The sequence below is a fragment of the Schistosoma mansoni genome, assembly GCF_000237925.1.
Source record: "Schistosoma mansoni, WGS project CABG00000000 data, supercontig 0013, strain Puerto Rico, whole genome shotgun sequence".
NCBI lineage: Eukaryota > Metazoa > Platyhelminthes > Trematoda > Strigeidida > Schistosomatidae > Schistosoma > Schistosoma mansoni.
In genome coordinates, this window is record NW_017386025.1 from 2,392,633 (window position 1) to 2,412,834 (window position 20,202).

General features: G+C 34.1%; 1 protein-coding gene and 1 non-coding gene across 2 annotated transcripts in view; both read left to right on the forward strand.

Annotated features, from left to right (window-relative positions):
- The window catches only part of Smp_097640 (hypothetical protein), a gene marked incomplete at both ends in the record, with an annotated part of 31,562 nt that overhangs the window by 2,535 nt on the left and 8,825 nt on the right, over positions 1–20,202 (forward strand). Inside the window, 3 exons of the mRNA XM_018790890.1 lie at positions 3,619–3,943; positions 12,824–12,880; positions 17,731–17,986. Coding sequence (XP_018645904.1) covers positions 3,619–3,943; positions 12,824–12,880; positions 17,731–17,986 — 638 coding nt within the window. The remainder of the gene's footprint in view (positions 1–3,618; positions 3,944–12,823; positions 12,881–17,730; positions 17,987–20,202) is intronic.
- On the forward strand, positions 5,891–5,957 carry Smp_tRNA_01165_Sup_TTA.1.1. The gene has a single exon. It is a non-coding gene (tRNA).

The window sequence follows — 20,202 nt, forward strand, 5'->3', positions numbered from 1 at the left end:
ATTGGCATACCTAATAAAAGTAAACTACGATTGTTTAATAAGTATAAATAGACATATACACATATACATGCCCCAAATGCCCTGGTTCGGCCGAGAATGGGGAGAGACCGCTCTCCCTCTCCAAATGCTCTCACATGGCCACGCGTATACAGCCTCTGTCAGGGAAATCCTACTCACTGCCTTCTCGTGACGGGGGTGTTGTTTACGAAATGAAGAGGACGAAAAGCGAGTGTCCGGCACTTGAACCGGGTTGGTGGACACGGAAAGTTCACCTAGGGGAGTTGGAAAACCCTGATTACAAACCAATGTTGCACATGGGCTCCAGTATCCTGAGGGAACAAATGGCGTATGAATCAATCGTTGGTCACCGGCTACCATGAGACCGCATCTCCTTACAATGCTCCACTGCCTTGTGGATCAGATCTTTAGGTCAAAGGCTCCGAGTGTGGCCCACTAAGAAAACCACCTGCTTTGGTCTGGGCAGCCGGGTAATATCACAGCCCTCATACAAATCAAATGAGATTTGTGTGGCGTATATATATCTGGTGCCCCTTTTTACCAATATTTATGTGTTTGAATAAGTAATAAATAAAACGCTTATACATTTAATATAAATAATAGAATTTTATATGGTAAACAGTTTCTTTACCGATTCCTATTTTTTTATTATTTTGTCAGAACACATTGTCATTATTGATATTTAGTTCATCAACTATACTGTTCGACTTAAATTTTTGTGGTTTGGCTTGATTTAATCAAAACACAAATTATATTATGAGTGAATGAAGTACTATTTTGTACGATTTCTTCTTAGATCTATAAACATCTAACTGGTAATATTTTTATAAGAATAATCTTGAAGATACTACAAAAGAAAACACTTAAGACAATAAAACATACCATTTAAAGGATCAAAATGACGGGATAGTCAAAGCTAGTTAACTGTTTTTGAAGTTTGATGACATTTTAGATTATCGCTTTAAAGACAGAAGTCCAACGATTAGTGATAGTTGCTTTATAGTATGCTTTCGTATATATCCAGTATTCTCCTGAATGAGTTGATCAATAGATCAGATATCAATTCCTTCTGGAGTAGATTTCAAGGTAAGATTATTTGATAGGCCAAACTTAAATACACAGACATAAAGTTTGTTCTTCGCTTTTGACCTCACCTGTTGAATCCTTTAAGTAGTGCTGACATAGTCAGATAAGAAGAGAATGTCTCAGGCCTAAAGTCATTTGTTATTATAACCAAAAGGGGTAAATCATCAGTTACTTTATGGCTTAAATTTACTTCTTGATTTAATCATTCATACTAACTGATAGATAGGTAATATTCGATTGAAAATTTTATTTATCACAGTGATAGCTTTAATTTGTAATGACATATTTAATCACTGAATCAATTGCTCCTTCTTTGAGTGGATAATCCTTCAGGTGTTTTTATATTGGTTATGTAACCAAATCTTTATTTAGGCCATTTCAATTAAATCAGGATTTTATCCAATATACTATACGTTGGAACATTATCTTATAATATAGATGTTGGATTGTAGAGAACTGGTCCTACTGACTGATTTGTGCTTGACATTCAATCAATGAGTTACAGGTTCCGACCCCACCTGACCAACTTTGATTTGAACAGTCAAACCAAGACTTGAAGTCGGTCCATAGAATTATTAGTTGTCGGACTGGGCTGTGTAGGTGGGTACAGACTACATAAATTGGATCCGCGCGGCTACCGTAACCGACAGTTGGGGACATTTAGCGACGGCTCATAATCGGCCGTGAAGACACAAATGCATTCAATCTGTGTATTGAAGCACTTATACTTTTATTCCACGAATTAATTCCCTTTATCGGATCATATTGTCTATGTCAAATCTATTCCGCTTCCACTGATAATATTACTACTTCTGTAATAAACGAGAACACAAGTAGGGACAATCAAATATATTTGAATACAAAAGTATAGAATATTTTAGTGAAATTTGATAACTATACAGTAAATACTTCATTTGCACAATGTCAGTCAGTCATCTCAGACTTTATTGTTCTTTTATTTTCACACCGATCATTCTGTTCTCGTTCTCTTTTCTTTGATCTTCTTAACCTTCTACTGCCAGGCATTTAACTTTCGATTGACGATACATACTACTTATATCTGTCGACATCAGTAGCACACACCACACTTCTACTATTCTGGGATTTGTCTTGATAATTTCAACTCGTTTTGCTGATGTGGTGTGGAAACTTGAATACATGTGACAGGTTCCACATTGCTTATGATTGATAGACCACAATGGTTTTATTAGTGTTCATACAAAATAGTGCACCTCAAGACTGAGTGCATAAAAATGTACTTAATCACTGAATTACATTGATTTTATAGATTTACACCATAAATATGAATAAACAACATTCTTTGTGTTGCAAAATAAGTGTTTTTCCCCATCCTCATTCATCATTCATACTAGTTCACATCAGTAATTCAGTTTTTATCAGCCTAACACCCGGCACAAATGTACATCGGTCCAAGGTGCCATAACTCAAGTCAAAACAGCAAAATGAATACTATAGATTTGGAAGAACTATATCGAGACCAATGAAGATCTAAACACAATAAAAAACAAATATGATCATACATATGATTCGGAAATGATAATTAAGTCAAGACTTTGAGGTAGATAGCAAATGAATATAACTGCCCTACTGCCACTAATTTCATGTTTTATCATCCAACGGCTAAGTTATGTAAATAATGACGTCAGAAACCCGTGCCAGTGAACATGTAGAGATCAGATTTAAATTGTCAAGATATTCTTAGTATGATAAAATACGTCTGTAAATAACCTTTTCTTAATAAAATTCAACGGAAACAGTATTAAGACAAAAATTTTTTTCACAGAATTTCCTTCACAATTACGTAGGTACTTAGTCTGGACAAAAGTCTCAATAAGCACATCACTTACGTCCAGAGTTCCCTCCCTACAAAATCTAACATCTCAATTGTTTGCAATATTCTAATAATCTGTATTTCTTTAACAGAACCTCAGTAATTGACATGTGAATGGATATTTTTCTTTAAGAAAAATGGTGCAAACATTTCACTACGGATAGTGTTCACTTATATTTTTGTTGTTTATTTCAGATGTTTATTCAAATATTGTAATAACTAAGCGTACACTGATGTAATTCGATCTTATCCGGGTTTCTTTATGGAACTTTAACAGCACTAGAAACACTGACATGGTGAGAGTAACATGAACTAATTAAAGATTCTTTTTAAGAAATTCTCTAGACAACCTCCTATATCTGGTTGCATAAGATAAACATCAAAAATTTACAACCTAATAAGATTGAAAACATAAACATGAAAAACAGATATGTCTATCATATTATTTATCCAATCAGAATATTGTTTTCAAGGCAAAACAAGTGTGCTAAGCATTATGCTGACCAATCAACATTTAAGAAATTACTTTATTTGATCTGTCTAAATTAATCATGTTTTTCCATATGACGTTCTTTTTCATTTGAGTTAATTAACTTTCCTAATTCTGTAATTATGTGATCTAGAATTTTTCTTTTCTTGCATTGAATATCACTCATTTAAAGGTTGTAAAAGATATCTGTTGTAGAAATAATATAGAAAAGTTGAAATTAACTTCTTTGGCTCAAACATATGCTAAACGAATTGCAATAGCAGATGGTATTAAAAATTGTAAATTTTGTGGTCGAATTTTATCGTCTACATTGACAAAACCATTACATTTATCAAATGAAGAATATTGTTGTGATCGCTATCATCGTCTTTTTCGTTTGGCTGTTAATTATTCTGAAATGTTATATAAACGTTATCGTCAACAACGACGTGATCATAATAGACAGAAATTAAATGATCTAATAGAAGATACATCAGAGAATCGACTTAGTGAATCTGGTACAAAAATTGTAGGATTAGAAACAGAGTTGTTAAGTAAGTTGGTCGTATATTTGTAAAGTATTCATTAAATCATTAACAGTGTACAAAATTAGAAACATATTGATTTTATATAGATATTACGTTGCGGAAAATATAACTAGCCATTTAATATTAAATCGAAGAAGGATTTTCTTGTGACTTTATAAAAGGTCGTTGCCAATTTTTTATGATCTTATGTCCGGCTTTTATTACGTGATTTATTCACCAATCGGAATACGACTTGTCCAATCTTAACACTGTGCCAAATCAATGACGTTCGACCAGTATGAGCAGTCTAGCGTCCTTATTGGTCCCTTGTCCGCCTAGCCCTTCCAGCTGAGTCCAGAACACCAATTACAGCTTCTGCTATGCGAATCATTGATTTCAAGCATATTTGGTTTATATACCAGACAGACAGACTATATCAACACCATAAAATAGAAAATAATATTTATACAAGATCAAACCAAATGTAGCTGTGAACGTGAGAGACAGTAATCAATAAACTGAATATAATTTAGGGACAGTAAATCGTATAGTAATAATAATCCATGGGTCAAAATGAAGCTTATAATAAGATGAACATAGATATACACAATCTCATTACTCAAAAGTTAAACAGTAAGAATACATATAGAATAATAGTCCATTATTAGGTCCCGGAAGTTACCTGTACTTACGTCTGTACTAGGATATGACAAACATATAGACATTATTTACAGTTGACTAAGACTATATTTTGAATATCAATCATCCGATGAATTCAAGCAGATTTTTAATACGCTTATAGTTTTCGTAAATAAAGGTAATTTGAAAATCAAACTCAGCTAAATTCTTCAGCAGATAACTAGGCAATATTTTCATGTTGCATTAGTTGTTTAATTATTTCTTAATCCTTTGAAAATTGAAGAATATGACGGTTGTAACATTGTATTACTCCTCATTAACATTCTTCTATCCTCGATAACCAATCAGAAGGAGAACATAGCAAACCTATATACCTTCTACAATTCTGACTACAAAAGTCATCTTGTATGTTCATTACACAGCAATAACTCAGCACAAATAAGATATTACAATTTTTACATGACCGAATCATAAAGGTTGAGAAACTAAACAACTGATGAGTAACTGATAGCAATAATATCGGAATGGTAAAACACATATCAACGGTTAATCAGTTCAATGAGTTTATAATTAAAACAATAGGAAAATACCATAAATCAAGTATTTAATAATTGCGCTCTAAAAATAAACATAGTAATTCACCATGTAATAGAATTTAACATTTCATCTTTTCTATATCTCCTCTCCTATATAACAATGACCTTAAGTAAACCTTGTTTTCATATATATATGTTTGCCCTGCTCACCGCCGCTCCCTACTAAAAGTTCCTAATCGTACACTCATCTGTTATAAGTTTGTTCATCCCAACCAAATAGAACATTTTTATCTTATTTTTTTATTATATAACATTTCAAATTCACTTATGACATATTTCCCAAGTAATTAAGTAATTTATCGCTAGATCACTTCACGAGGTTATGGATAAATCCTCTTCAAATAATCCCATATATTTGCTTCCAATCTTTGTTGGACAACAATTTCATAAGAATATCTTTTAAAGATTTGTACATCACAGAGACTATTATCCAGTACAATAATAATAACACGATATACTTGTGAATTAACTCTTAGCAAATAAGAATGAAATCAATCCTCCTTATAGATTTTGAACTAAAATCCTTATTTAAATCAAAATAACTAACTAGGTTAAATTTACTTAGCACTGTTTGTTTGAATCTTCCCATTGATGTTTAGGACTGCAACTGGTCAGTCTCTAATTGACATATGTGCATACTGTGCGTATTACCTCGATATAGCCTTAATTCACAAGCATCGTAAGCAAAGATGGACTCAGGAATCAATAGCTGAGTGGATAACGCGATGGCGTTTAAAGCGAAAGGTACTGGGTTCGAGTCCCAGAGTGAACATCAACTCTGGGATGCAGGTACATCCAGCTGACGAGTCCCAAATAGGACGAAACGCGCGTTCTGGATTCCACTGCTAACCACTATCCATCTTAACTAACTAGGTTGTTTTTGTATTCAAATGATAACGTTTTTTTCTACTGGATAATGGTATACAGTTGGTTGACTCTTTACCGATTATCATTTATAACATAAGCATTGATGGTCTCTATGGTGATCATCTCATATACTTCAATTAGTAACAGCAAAGATCATGTTATATATGTAGTTGACATCTAATTTGATCAGTATACACATAATATTGATTACTAATCAGTAACCAACTAATCTAGATAAATATGATACGAATTAGGTTTTACATGAATCTAATTATCAGTTTAAAAAAAATTAAATTAATATAATAAAATATTCATTTTTACGGTTATAACTGTGTCTATATTTAAAATAATTTCATAATTCATGTTTTAATTAATTACTGAATTTGACATCATTTAATTGTTACTATATTCGTGATATTTATCGAATTCTGGCTAAATTGATACTATGTTGAAAGGTTAATATCAACTTTAGTAAGGCTCACTTATAAAGGCAAATGAATAAAGGATGAGAAGATTATTTCTTGATTAAAGTGTATATTCATAGTTGAAAGCGTGAGTCATTTGAAGCTAGACCACCTGGGAAAGCCTGGAAGCACTGGACAGTAGTTTCGTCCTATTGTGGGACTCGGTTACGTGCTCTGGCGTGAGACTGGTAGGTCCTGAGTTCGAATCTCGCGAGGCGAGGTCGTGGATGCGCACTGCTGAGGAGTCCCACAATAGGACAAAACGGCCGTTCAGTGTTTCCAGGTTTTCCATGGTGGTCTAGCTTAAATTGACTCACGCTTTCAACTATGAAAATACTAAATCTCCACAAAAACCCCTTCTGATAAAGTGTATATACCAAAATAGATGGTTGTCTATTCAATGTAAATGACTAGTTTTGATGATGAAAACATTGTTTGATACTTAAGACGAAGTTTTAAAGTAGGAATATGCTTTAGGACTAGATTATAGAGTTTATGATTTAAGTTTAGGGTTAGAGTTAAGATTAAGATCCAAATTTAGGGTTAATGATTATGATGAAAGGTTTGGAATTTATTGTTAAGGTTAAAATTTAGAATATAGGGCATAGGAATAATGACTAAGGTACACATAAACTAACCAAAAAGCCTTATCCTAGTTTTAAATCATAAACTTAAATCATGATTGTAATTATCGATCATAAGCATTCATCTTAACTCTAATTCTAAATCACTCACATTAACTGTTTTCAAACGGAATGAGTTGGTCTTCATACCTGATTAGCTCGCTCATATAAGTCAGTCTTACTGATTGCTACTTGTAAATTAATTAGTATCATGGCTTTAAAAGAATCATATTGACTAACTTGCTGATACCTTTTATCTCCTAAATATTACACATTATTTTAATTTGAATATATTTGCGTTGTCAGAAGGGGGTTTGTGGAGATTTTAGTAATTTTTATAGTTGAAATCATGAATCAATTGAAGCGAGGCGGGATCGTGGATGCGCACTGCTGAGGAGTCCCACAATAGGACGAAACGGCCGTCCAGTGCTTCCAGGTTTTCCATGGTGGTCTAGCTTCAATCGAATCATGATTTCAACTATATTTCCGTTGTGTTGTTTCTCTCATACATTTTATTATCCATATTTCATTTATCCGATGCTAAAATATGGTAATTTTATTTGGCATATGTCCATCCTGTGCGGACACTATTGATAATCATAGTCCATCTGTTCACTCAGTTATTTTATGTGCCTTATTCATCAGTTTTGTAACTAAGGTAATGTGATGATATGTATGATATTGCATAGAGGTTAGCTATGTTATTGGTAATATCCATTTACTGTTGGAATGGTAGCTATTACTTGTATTTTTTTAAATCACTCTTCTTTTTATATACACTGACAAACCTGTGAGTGAAACGTTAAAGGAAACAATAGAAAAACAAGACCAAAAATATGTAGACCTGAACAATCATCAGGAAACTTCAGAGTAAGTTGAGTAACTTATAAAGTCAAATGTTAATATATATATATATATATATATATATATATACTATTTAGTTACTTATGTAAACTGTTCAATTTAAAGGTAGATTTATATCACGAACTGATTTCGACTAGATAACCGTTGAAAACATGAGAGCACTGAACCATTGTTTCGTTTTAATAATGGACTTTTCAACAGTGTGAGGCTCGTACCTTCAGGTCTATTAGGGAGCAATTTAACTTTTAACTAACTGAGTCTCCATCTAATAATCTATATATCTAACTCCTGTGAACTAGGAATATTGCCCAACGATCATCCTGTACCATCATTAATATCTCTTACTCCTTATGTCGTTGAACTATACAGGTCATTGTTTCTCAACAGAACTTAAAGAATTCTTACTAAGGTTAATCACTTATGCCCATATGATTATAAATGAAATAAATCAAGATAAAAGACGTGTCCTATTGGATTCCGTCAAAATAGTGCAAGCATAACTTGATCATTGTAAAGAATGGTTTTTCCAGTATCCATCATTGTTATGGTCGTAAACGCACACTATTGAGAAGTTATGATCAAATTTATTGACTAACACTCCCTGATTTCCAACGGTTGTCTAAATGAATTTATTTTGTGATATAAACCATCTTTTAAAAAATTTTAATGATCTTATACTTTGAAAATATCGAAATGGAGTAAATCTATCATTGTTTTCGTATTATGAATTTGTTTGCCTGTTTCATAACTTTATTCAGATTGACCTTTTGATTACTATATTCAGTTTATAGATTATTCTATTAAGATTCAATCAGGTATGTTTATACAGGAGTCTCTTATTTATTGGGTATACACACAGTGTTGTCTTTTCTGGTGTATAAATTATACACTTATCTGGTGATCTGTCATTAATGGTTGTTGTTGTATATCTGAATGTATCTCAAATTCTATGTTGTGATTACACTTTTAAATTTAGATATAGTATGTCATTATCTTGAATTGACTGAGTCTAAAAATATAGTAACTGTCGGATGCCCGTTCGGTATCTTAAAGATATCATGTTTGCAACGATACCTAAAGGAGGTACTCATTAGTATTTATGACGGCCGATTTAGATACATACACTTCCTATGTTCTTACTCAATCAACTATGAGAATGAGGAGACGAAGGTGTAATTGGCAGGATCACATATTTAGGTCCACATATCTTAGGTATATATATATATATATTTCCCTCTGAATCAAACGAAGAAATTTAGGCTGGTTGCTATCATTGAAGTCCTTGAGTCCTATCTAGAGTCCGGTGGGCACCGCAGGTACTGTAGAAGATTGATCAAAAAGGTTAAGAATTTCACTTACATGGTTCATAAACTACTGTGTCATCACATCATTTCGTTACTTTTTCATATAAGTTTTTATGCTAATTTCGTGAGAACTAAGAGAAATCATTCAGAAACGTAGTTATGACACGATAAAGAGTCCAAATATAAGCTGGATTTATAATGAATAGATTAGTTTATATAATAAAAATAATCTCCCTCAAGACAAAGAAAACTTATAAATTTTGAAAACGAAACTCATAAACTACGTAAAACTAACACCATCTACACCAAAGTTTCATTACATTTTAAGTCACAGATTCTTGATTTCGACAACTTGTGTACTATCTGCATCTAATAAGTGACCGCTCTTAGTATTATTTGAGCTTTCTTGTTTAATATAGTTTCACCGAAAAAACCACTGTACTTTTGACTCAGGTCATGATCAGTCAAATAATTCAAAGATGAGGCAGTTACCTACCGAATACAATAGAAGATAGTCGTGCAATATCGTGGATTGGTTGAAGTTAGACATTAACACCGTTGGATCCTGGCACAGTGATCTAAAAGTTAAACATCCACACGAGATCGACTGTCCTGTGTTCGATTCCCACATGCGGGATTGTGGGTGCGAAATGCTAAGAAGTCCAGTACTAAGATAAAATGGCCGTTTAGTGCTTCAATTTTTTCAATGGTATTTTAACATTGATTGGTTCCTAACCTAAATTAAAACTCAATAATCTCCACGACCTTATACTGATAATTTAAGGATGATTAGAAAAATTGACAATAATGTACTTTACTTTATATAAACTCGAAATATCGTTAGCGTAAATTTTGTTATTGAATTGTTTCTATATTTCTGTTTATTCTTCAGTGTAATACTGGTTAATGAATCAAGTTTTTTTTGGCAGAAAAGGAAAGTTCTTAACTTATTACAAGGAAAGAGATTTAGAATGTTTATTTAATTGTTTATACTACAAAAAATATGCTTGATACAGTAGGGTATCGAAAAATGGTACAATTAGTAACAAAAAATTAAGAAGAGAAACGAGAAACATTTGATGGTATTGTTTAATTGAGAAATTAAAATAAATTTTGTTCAATCACAATTAGTATCTGGTTACTATTTATAGATGATATAATTGGAAGCTAAACTAAGATTATCACCGGCTTTTATTCTGTAACGCACTTGGTTTGTTTTAGAGTCAGTGGGTTAAACAATCATAATAAGAACTTTATCCAAATTTCATATACTAACAGAATAAAATTATTCATCATTCTATGGTTGTGACTTAAATTGGCTGCTTTTTTATTTTATCACTTAGTCCAAACATAAGCAAGTTATATGATGTACAAAAGTCGTTCGAGCAACATGTAGTGAATGTAAATAGGCTATCAATACATAGGCTATATATATATTTATATATATATAATGTGTTTTAGAAGGGGGCTTTTTGTGGAGATTTTAGTAAATTTATATAGTTGAAATCATGCGTCAGTTGAAACTAGACCACCATGGAAAACCTAAAGGCATTGGATGGCCGTTTTGTCCTACTGTGGGACTCTTCAGCAGTGCGCATCCACGATCCCGCTCAATTTCGTGGATTAGTTGAAGTTAGACATTAACACCGTTGGATGCCGGCTAGGTGATCTAGTAGTTAAGCGCTCGCGCGCGAGACCAATCGGTCCTGGATTCGAGTCTTGCAAGGCGGGATTGTGAATGCGCACTGCTGAAGAGTCCCGCAATAGGACGAAACAGCCGTCCAGTGCTTCCAGGTTTTCCATGGTGGTCTAGCTTCAATTGACTCATGATTTCAACCATATAAAAATACATGTGTTTGTTTGATTCCTGCCATATTTATATCAAATAATTTCCATTTTTACATACATCAAGATTAAACGTAATTTGTATCAATCATCATCATTTATATCTACTAATGATACTGTTATTACTTCCAGTACTCTGGAATATATCTTGATAGTTTTATCATACTATGCTAATGTGATATGGAAACTTGAACTGATACACAAATGTGCCATGTTCTACAATACAGTATAACAGACTTGCTGACTGAATGGCTGACTGATATAATTTTTATTCCTGAAAAGATGTGTATGTATGTGTATTCGTCAATATTTGATAACAATAACAGTATTCTTTCAGAAATAGTTCTACTTTCAATCTATGTAACTAAACACCTCTATAAAGTGAAGGGATTTAAAATTGTACTTCATTTCACCACGAATATCTTAATACATAGTAACTATTACAAAGTTCTTTAATCATATATATCTTCTTTCTTCTTTTTTCGTTTCATTGTTGTTTAAGTATATACGATTAATAATAAACAGTTTCATTTCAATTACCTTTTTAAATCCATTTATCATTTTTAACGATTTATCATGTTAATATTTTCATTGAAAAATGTAATTTTGGTTAACATTTATTGAATCACATGTTGTCTTATCATTTCACTGAAGATAATCAAATATTCATAATCAATTTGTTAATATCGACTTAACACTGAATATGATTGAATGAAATGATAACAAAAAAAAAACATTGTATTAAAGCGTTCGAACGCGAGACCGAATGTCCTAGGTTCGAGTCTAACGTGCGAGATTGTGGATGTGCACTGTTAAGGAGTCCTATACTAGGATAAAACGGATATCCAGTGCTTCTAGATTTTCAATGGTAGTCTAGCATTCATCCATTCATGATATTAATTTGAACTCAATAATCTCCATAACCCTATACTGATAATTTAAAACTATAGGTTTTTTTTCCGAGATTTGTAATATCTGGAAATCTTTTTTCTTAAATAATAAATTAAGGTTGGTCAGAGAAAATTCATTCAAAATTAAAGAACTAGTGAATAAACTGTTTCAAATTATGATTGTGATCTGTATAGTACTTCTCATACACGTTTCTACATACAGTCAAATTTTCCGAATTTATTACATCATTCTGAAATTACAATATCTTTACATTGGTTTACTCCAAATCTAATTGATCACATTATCAACTTGAATTGATTTGTGGTTAATTATGTTTAATGTTCATTGTACTGGTTCTGATTCCAAGCACCTCCAGCTTGTATTTCCTCATTTCTGCAGCAATTTGGAAGACTCTTCCGGTCTCCCACATTGTCCGGACATTCCATGTACCTATAAAACTTGTTGCTCTGGTTGTTAGAAGGTGCATCGGCCTCATGACTTCCGAAGGAACTCAGCTTTCATCATAATTATTCCTTCAACTCCTAGGGCAGAGTTTAAATGGTTTGAATAATTTTTTCTGGTTAGCGTTTTTAGCGAGTTGTTTTTCTACGGGATGGGGTCGCTAACCCTATGCCCGACACTCCTCCTTTACCCGGGTTTGGGACCGGCAGCAGCCCCCGGAGGAGCTACAGGCTACACATGTAAACATATATATACGTGAAAATCTGATTTATGTTAACATAATGAATTCCCATTTTACATTGTGTTAGTTCATTAGCTGATACTACTGGAAATACAAATAACGACGATAACGAAGAGATCGAATGTCCAACTGGTTAGTTTATGAATACTTGTTTGGTTTTTTATGTCTTTTTTTTCTGTTAATATAAGTTATTTATTTTATTCTCCAATTCTTAGCGTTTTCTATTGTTTATATAAAAGTACTAAACTGTCGATGCGTGTGTTTTTTTGTTTTTTATAGACTGACTTATAAACATTTTATTTCGAATTCGCTGCTATTATAGTTATTGTTTTGTTATAATTAACAGATAAAATCAATGTTCAGTGGTTGTAGTTAATGATAGAGAAACCATACTCAATCTAGGTTTTGTGCTAAATAGCATTCACCAACAAGAGATATTTTTAACATTGATGGGACTGATGGATCATACAGTAATTAAATCTATGCTACTCAGTTTCTTAGTCATAGATATCACTACTGAATCATTTAAGTTATAAATCAACATCAGTTTGTCAAAATGATCCACTTTTGATGTAGATACCATCAATTCTTATCACTCACAGAATTGATGGATATAAAAGAAATAGTCTTTTTATCGAAAGTAATCAATACATAATCAGATTGAAAGTAAAGGATTAACTAGATATGATCTTTTGTAAAAAAAGGTTCATATAATAATCTACAACAAATAGTTTCAATAACTGACAACATGAATAAAATAAAATAAATTCGCGTTGCACAAGTTAGTGGATATCTGGGCTCAGTAGCTCAATAGATTACACATTGGGCATTTGAAGCAAGAAGTACTGGATTCGAGACTCAGAGTGAAAATCAACACATGGATGCAGTCATATCTAGTTGACAAGCAGTCTCTAATGGGAAGAAACAGACGTTCTGGATTCCACTGTAAGCTAATATCCATCTTTACTTTAATAACAGGAGTGATTTATGATATAGGATCAAATTTTCTTTGAAAATAATAACCATTTAATTTGACGACACTACATTATTGTAAGAGTTTAAGATGACTACTAGTTTGATCATAAAATATTCTGCTAGGAGTTTCAAGTTTTATCATATCCTAGAGAAAAAACATCCTTAACAATAAAAAATGTCTTTTTCATACTTTAGTTACCTCTCTTTCATAAGTTTAGGCGAAACAAGAACGTGAATTTCAGTAAAGTGTGACTGTGTCTAACAGTGAAATTCAAGACGTCTGTTTATTCCCATTTAGGGATCTATAACTTAATGAAAATATCAACGCAATCCGCCTACAATGCATGTTTATCAACAGTATCTGATCACTTGCAGTTGTTAAAATTACCAAATGAAAAATACGACCCTTACGTAAACAATATTCACCGAATAGTATACTTTGTACAGTACTATAAATTTATTGAATTTCTGTAAACTTATGGGCCAACCACTGAAAACCTGGAAGCACTAGACGGTCGTTTCATCCCAATATGGGACTTCTCAACAGTGAGCGTTCTCCGCCTCACATGCGGGAATCAAACCCAGGACCTTCGGTCTCTCACGAGCGCATAACCTATAAACCACTGAGCTGACGCCCAGCACTATACAAGTCTAAGTTCAATCAATCCATAACATTGCGCGACCATCCTTCATTTTCTTAGATTGATAACTGCTTCATACCCGACATAGTTTAGCTCCAGTGGTCGCGGACTCCCTCTAGATCTGTGGAGATTTTTACTCCAAGCTAGTCACTAGTGAGCACATGATAATTTTCAGCATAGTGTTGTTCATGTTGCTCTCTTACTTATTACAGATTTATTCGAACGGTAATCAACTTCTGATTCTTTTTGTCGAATACAATCATCAAGTTGTATTAGTTATAATTTCAGACTTTTTGCTGTTATCCGTTTGATCGGGTCACTTGGTATTGAGATCTGCTAACAACGCCCTCACTTTATCCTTATTTGACTAATGATCCTCCTTACAACCAAAATACGAGTGACTAAACAAAGACCTGTATCGTAACTCTTAATTTGTCTGAGAACTCTTATTTACAGTAGTTATTCAGAAGACAAAAATAGAAAACACAACTCATTTCTATTCTTATATCATCATTATGGTCACGTTGAATCAAAAACTCACTGGCTTACTGTACACCTACAATCCGATTACAACATACCACAGATAAAAAAATTACAGTATATTATCAACTGGTATATTTGTTGAATAAGATCCGAATCATAAGTTCATAATCGATTGATGATGATTAAAAAAATCGTGAAAAAAAATATAGCAGCAGTTAATGAGTGAGTTTACAATAAGAGTAATATGACAAAAGTATAACTGAAGCATTTATCAAGTACGCGGTAAAAACTCACATAATGCTTTACCATCTTCCCCACTTATTTGTCTCAAGCTAACAATATCCTTCTATTATGATCATTATAAATCTCCATAGTATATAGTGATATTATTTGACAAATAGTCTTGAATACTTTTATAATATCTCTCATAGTGTTAAGCAAGTAGTTTGTTGTATAGAGCGATGTCCGACCTAATACTGATAAACAAACTTCCTTTTCGCGAGTTCAACCATTCATTTGAGTGTAAAAACTGGATGTGAGAAAGTTTTTATCAGCAAACTGAATCTCCATTTTTCCTCCAGTGGAGTGTCTCATTTCTTAGAACAGAAAGCCAGATCTTGGCCAATTGCGTGCACTTGACATCTGACCAATGTCTAACTTGCCCACTGTATCATAATTATCGTACAATCTAGATGTTCTCTAGTATTTAATTCCTTGTTCTACCCTGGAAAAAATTAACCTCAAGCTGGTATTAAATCAATATATTTGGCAAATTTATAAATTTCGAATGAGACCATTAATGATTTTTATTAAGTAGAATGGTTTGCATATTAATAAAAGAAATTATTAGACGTAACACCGACTGTTATTATGATCAGCAATCAATGAAATCGTCTTTTTTTCTGTACATATCTGAATAAGGATTTTCTCATTACTAAATCAAAATGCCATATGGCATAAATAACTGAGAATTTGCTTTACGGCAGATTTTCTGGATTGTTAAGGGGGAATTATGGTATGTAAAATTTATCAAATTGATTTAAAAAATATGGATGTTTACTAGGAATACTTTATAATGATTCTAACTTACCATAAATTGAACTTAATATAAAAATTAGTACTATTGAACTTTACTTCAGTGGTTAGATAGTATCGAGATTGTCACAACATTTGAATGTTTTGTAAATCAGCAATAACAAACGTTCTAGCAGAATAACATGAATTCACTTTATTTCGTTTGGTTCTCGTCAGCTGCTTACTGTTATATCTAGAACTTTGATTTTTTGATATACCGCGTACAAATTGAGCACTCGAACGCTAGAACCCTCCAAGTTGCAAATGAGAAGACAAAAGACGAGTGAGAATCATCATTATAGTCATCCAATCCGCATACAGTGGTTTTTAACATTTGTCCAATAGGGAAGCTATACGGAAAGATTCTGGACTGTTCTTCCAAAGATGATTGGGTGGACTATATTCAGTTATTTCTGAGCTTCTCAGAGCTCCCTTGAGTTTACCCGTGGGCTTTCCTCACACCTCCCCTCTTTATAGTCTCTTGTGTAAGACTCTTCCCTCGGGTCCACCTGAAACGTGGTTAACTCATTCCTCTTGCGGTCTATCTTTCTTGAAGGTTGTGCCACTATGTCCTTTCGTCTATTATATTTTCTACATTCGTCCTCCTTAGGGCTTTTCTGAAATGAATCCACGAGCATTTGAAACGGGAGTCGGTTTTGCATGATTAATGTTCTACAATCTCTTTGAATTCTATTTATATGTCTTATACACATCCCGACATTTCTCCGGGCTAAGAACAGTACATCTCCAATCCGACGTTCTATAACACCTGATCCCCCCTTCCTATTACCTTGATACGACTTGACAATTACCCTTTCTCCCATCTGAAAGCCGCAAAAGACCGTCCTATACTCGTTCGTAGGTCTATTTGTCTTGCTGGGCGGCAACATACTTTTAAAGGCTGTCCGAATTTTCCTCCCGAATATACACTCAGCTGGTGTCCTTCCGTCTGGCACTGTCGGATTGAAGGCAACTCTGTAAGACATTAAGTATTTACTGATCTTTTGTTCTGGAATACTCTATCCTCCCCCTTTGACTAGAGCTCTTTTTATCGTATCCACGAATCTTTCCGCTTGGCCATTCGACTGAGGATGGTACGGAGGAGACTGTAGGCGCGTTATACCATTTTCGCTGCAAAACCGTTTAAAAGCAGATGATATAAACTGAGTGCCGTTGTCAGTTACCAAGATCTCTGGAACAGCGAGACAAGCAAACAATCCTGACAATCTTCTTATTGTACTCTTTGACGTCATGTTCGGCATGTCATATACTTTCGACTATTTCTTGAAAGCATCTACAACAACCAAGTAATTTCTACCTTGTATTGGACCGGATAAATCAGTGTGCATTCTTTGCGTCCGGTTTTGATCATGGTTGTGGTTCTGTATTGGTGGGATACTTTGCGGCCTCTAGACAGGACCAACAACTGATACACTTTTGTTTTATGTCATGGTCCGTTGACGGCCAATATGAGTAACCCTGCTTCAGTGACTTCACTTTATTTTTCCCTGAGTGACCGCTATGGGTTCATAAACAAGTACTTGGTAAGTCAGTTTACATAAGATATTATAATTGTAGTTATTTGTATATATTCTAGGCACACCTTGATGACGACTACCAACTAGCATGAAACTAAAGTCTAAAGCTTCCTGTCGACTACTACCGATTACTTATTGTTTGTCCGTAACATTTGTTTGAATAATGAGCTATTTCATAAAACTTACATCAATATCATTTAACATCACATCTCACTTTTCATCAAAACTTAATACAATATTCTTTTTGTTGGTATCCTTATTATTTAAACAGATAGAATTGTTTATCAGTTATCAAATCGTAAGTATATTGAACAAGGATGGACTGCTGTGAATCATGTAAAACATATTGATGGTGATAACAATAATGACAACTTATTATTAGTTAGTGGTGATGGCGAATCTATGCATATCAACTCAGATAAAGTATTAAATGAGTCGACTGAAATACAACTTGATTTTATACAACATACATATTCGAATGGGGAAGTATTTTTACGAAAATATAACGACAATACAGGAGTCATATTGTATCCTTTTCTTTTGTGGTCTTGAAAGCAAGACAAAAGCAAAACTGAAGAGATGGTATTTCGTCCTAACTAGAGACCCTTTAAAAGTATAACATTGACAATATCTCCAAAACATTAGTAGCCTTCTTCACTCCGTGACGCAGCACGGATTAGTCCTGAGGAAGGACAAAATAATGGTGACGATAAGAATATACAACTGAAACTAAACGATCTGTCGAATGGTCTTGGAAAATTTTTTACTCATTCAGCTAATCAGAAATCAGTCAAGATGAGCCACTGGTTTATAATACTAGGACTAGGATGTAGTTTGCACTGAAAGTGAAATTCAAGGTGAAATTATTCATAATACAGGGAAAAATTCCTTCGTTAGTTCGTCTGTTTATTCGTTGTTAGACTGCATGTATTATTTATGCTTAAGCACTGCCAACCTCGACAGTCAACTCGTCTATAGTAAGCTGGAGCAAAGTTAAGGATTCCCAAACTAAGATGTGTCACCAGTCCATGAAGTCATTGACGACTAGAATGACCCATTTTACTGGGTGCAGACAACCTGATTATTATTTGCGTGATCATCGTAACTAGTGGCTGAAGACTAATTCCATTGAATCCACCGGATATCGAGTCAGCACATACAAACCTTCCCATAGATGTCACTCCATCAACGATCGATAAATCGGAATGGATGACATAAAAATCAAGAGCTAGAAAGCAACAGAACCGGACAATATACCAGCCGAAGCACTGAAGTCAGACATAGAAGTAACTGCAAACATGCTCCACACTCTATTAAGGAAGATTTGGGAGGAAGAACAAGTGCTGAAGGGTTGGAAACAAGGATACCTCATCAAGATACCAAAGGAAGAAGAGCTGAGCACATGTGAGGACTACAGAGGTATCACACTACAATTAGTGCCAGGAAACGTTTTCGACAGAGTTCTGCTGGACCTGGTGGAAGATTCAGTAGACACCCAACTTCGTGATCAACAGACCGGATTCCGTAAGTATCGGTCGAGCACAAACCAAATTGCGACACTATGGACCATCGTTGAACGATCAATTGAATGGAACTCGTCACTGTACATCAACTTCCTTGACTATGAGAAAGCATTTGACAGTGTGGATAGGGGAACATTATGGAAACTTCTTCGACACTATGGAGTACCTGAGAAAGTCGTCGACATCATTCGGAATTCATACGATGGACTACACTGTAAAGTCATGCATGGAGGACAGCTGACAGATGCATTCCGAGTGAGGACCAGAGTCAGACAAGGCTGATTTCCATCCCGCTTTCTCTTTCTTCTGGCGGTTGACTAAATTATGAAGACCTCCACATCTGAGGTAGCATGGAATTCAATGGACAACTTGGATGCGACTAGACGGTTTGGATTTCATAGGTGACGTAGCTCTTATATCTCATACACACGAGCAAATGCATATGAAGACAGCCAGTGTAGCGGAAACCTGCGCATCAATAGGCCTCAACATACAATAGAAGAAAAGCAAGATCCTCAAACACAATACAAAGAACACCAATCCAATCACACTTGATGGAGAAACTCTGAAAGAGGTGGAAACATTCACGTATCTGGGTAGCATCGTTGATGATGCAGACATAATGGTTAGGATTGGTAAAGTAAGGAAAGCATTTCTACAGTCGAGAAACATATGGAACTCAAAACAACTGTCAACCAATATCAAAGTCAGAATCTTCAACACGAACGTCAAGACAGTTCTAGTGTACGGAGCTGAAACTTGGAGAACTACCACAACCATAATCATAAAAGTACAAGTATTTATGAGCAATTGTCTACGTAAGATGCTGAATGTCAGTTTTGCTGGATACCATTAGAAACAACCTACTGTGCAAGAGAACAAACCAGCTTCGAGTTGAAGAGGAAATAAGGAAAAGACGCTAGAAGTGGATAGGACATACATTTCGGAAATCACTAAACTTCATCACGAGGCAAGTGCTAACTTGGAATCCTGAAAGAAAATGGAAAAGAGGAGGACTAAAGAACACACTGAGTTGGGAATTGGAAGTAGACATGAAAAAGATGAATATCAACTGAAATGGATTGCCCAGGACAGAGTTCAATGGAGAATGCTAGTGAGCAGCCTATGCTCCTCCACGAGAGGTAGGGGTAGCAGGCGTAAGCAAGTAATCTTAATATTATTTGGCAAATTAAGTCGATGAGCAAATGTGTCTGGTTCTA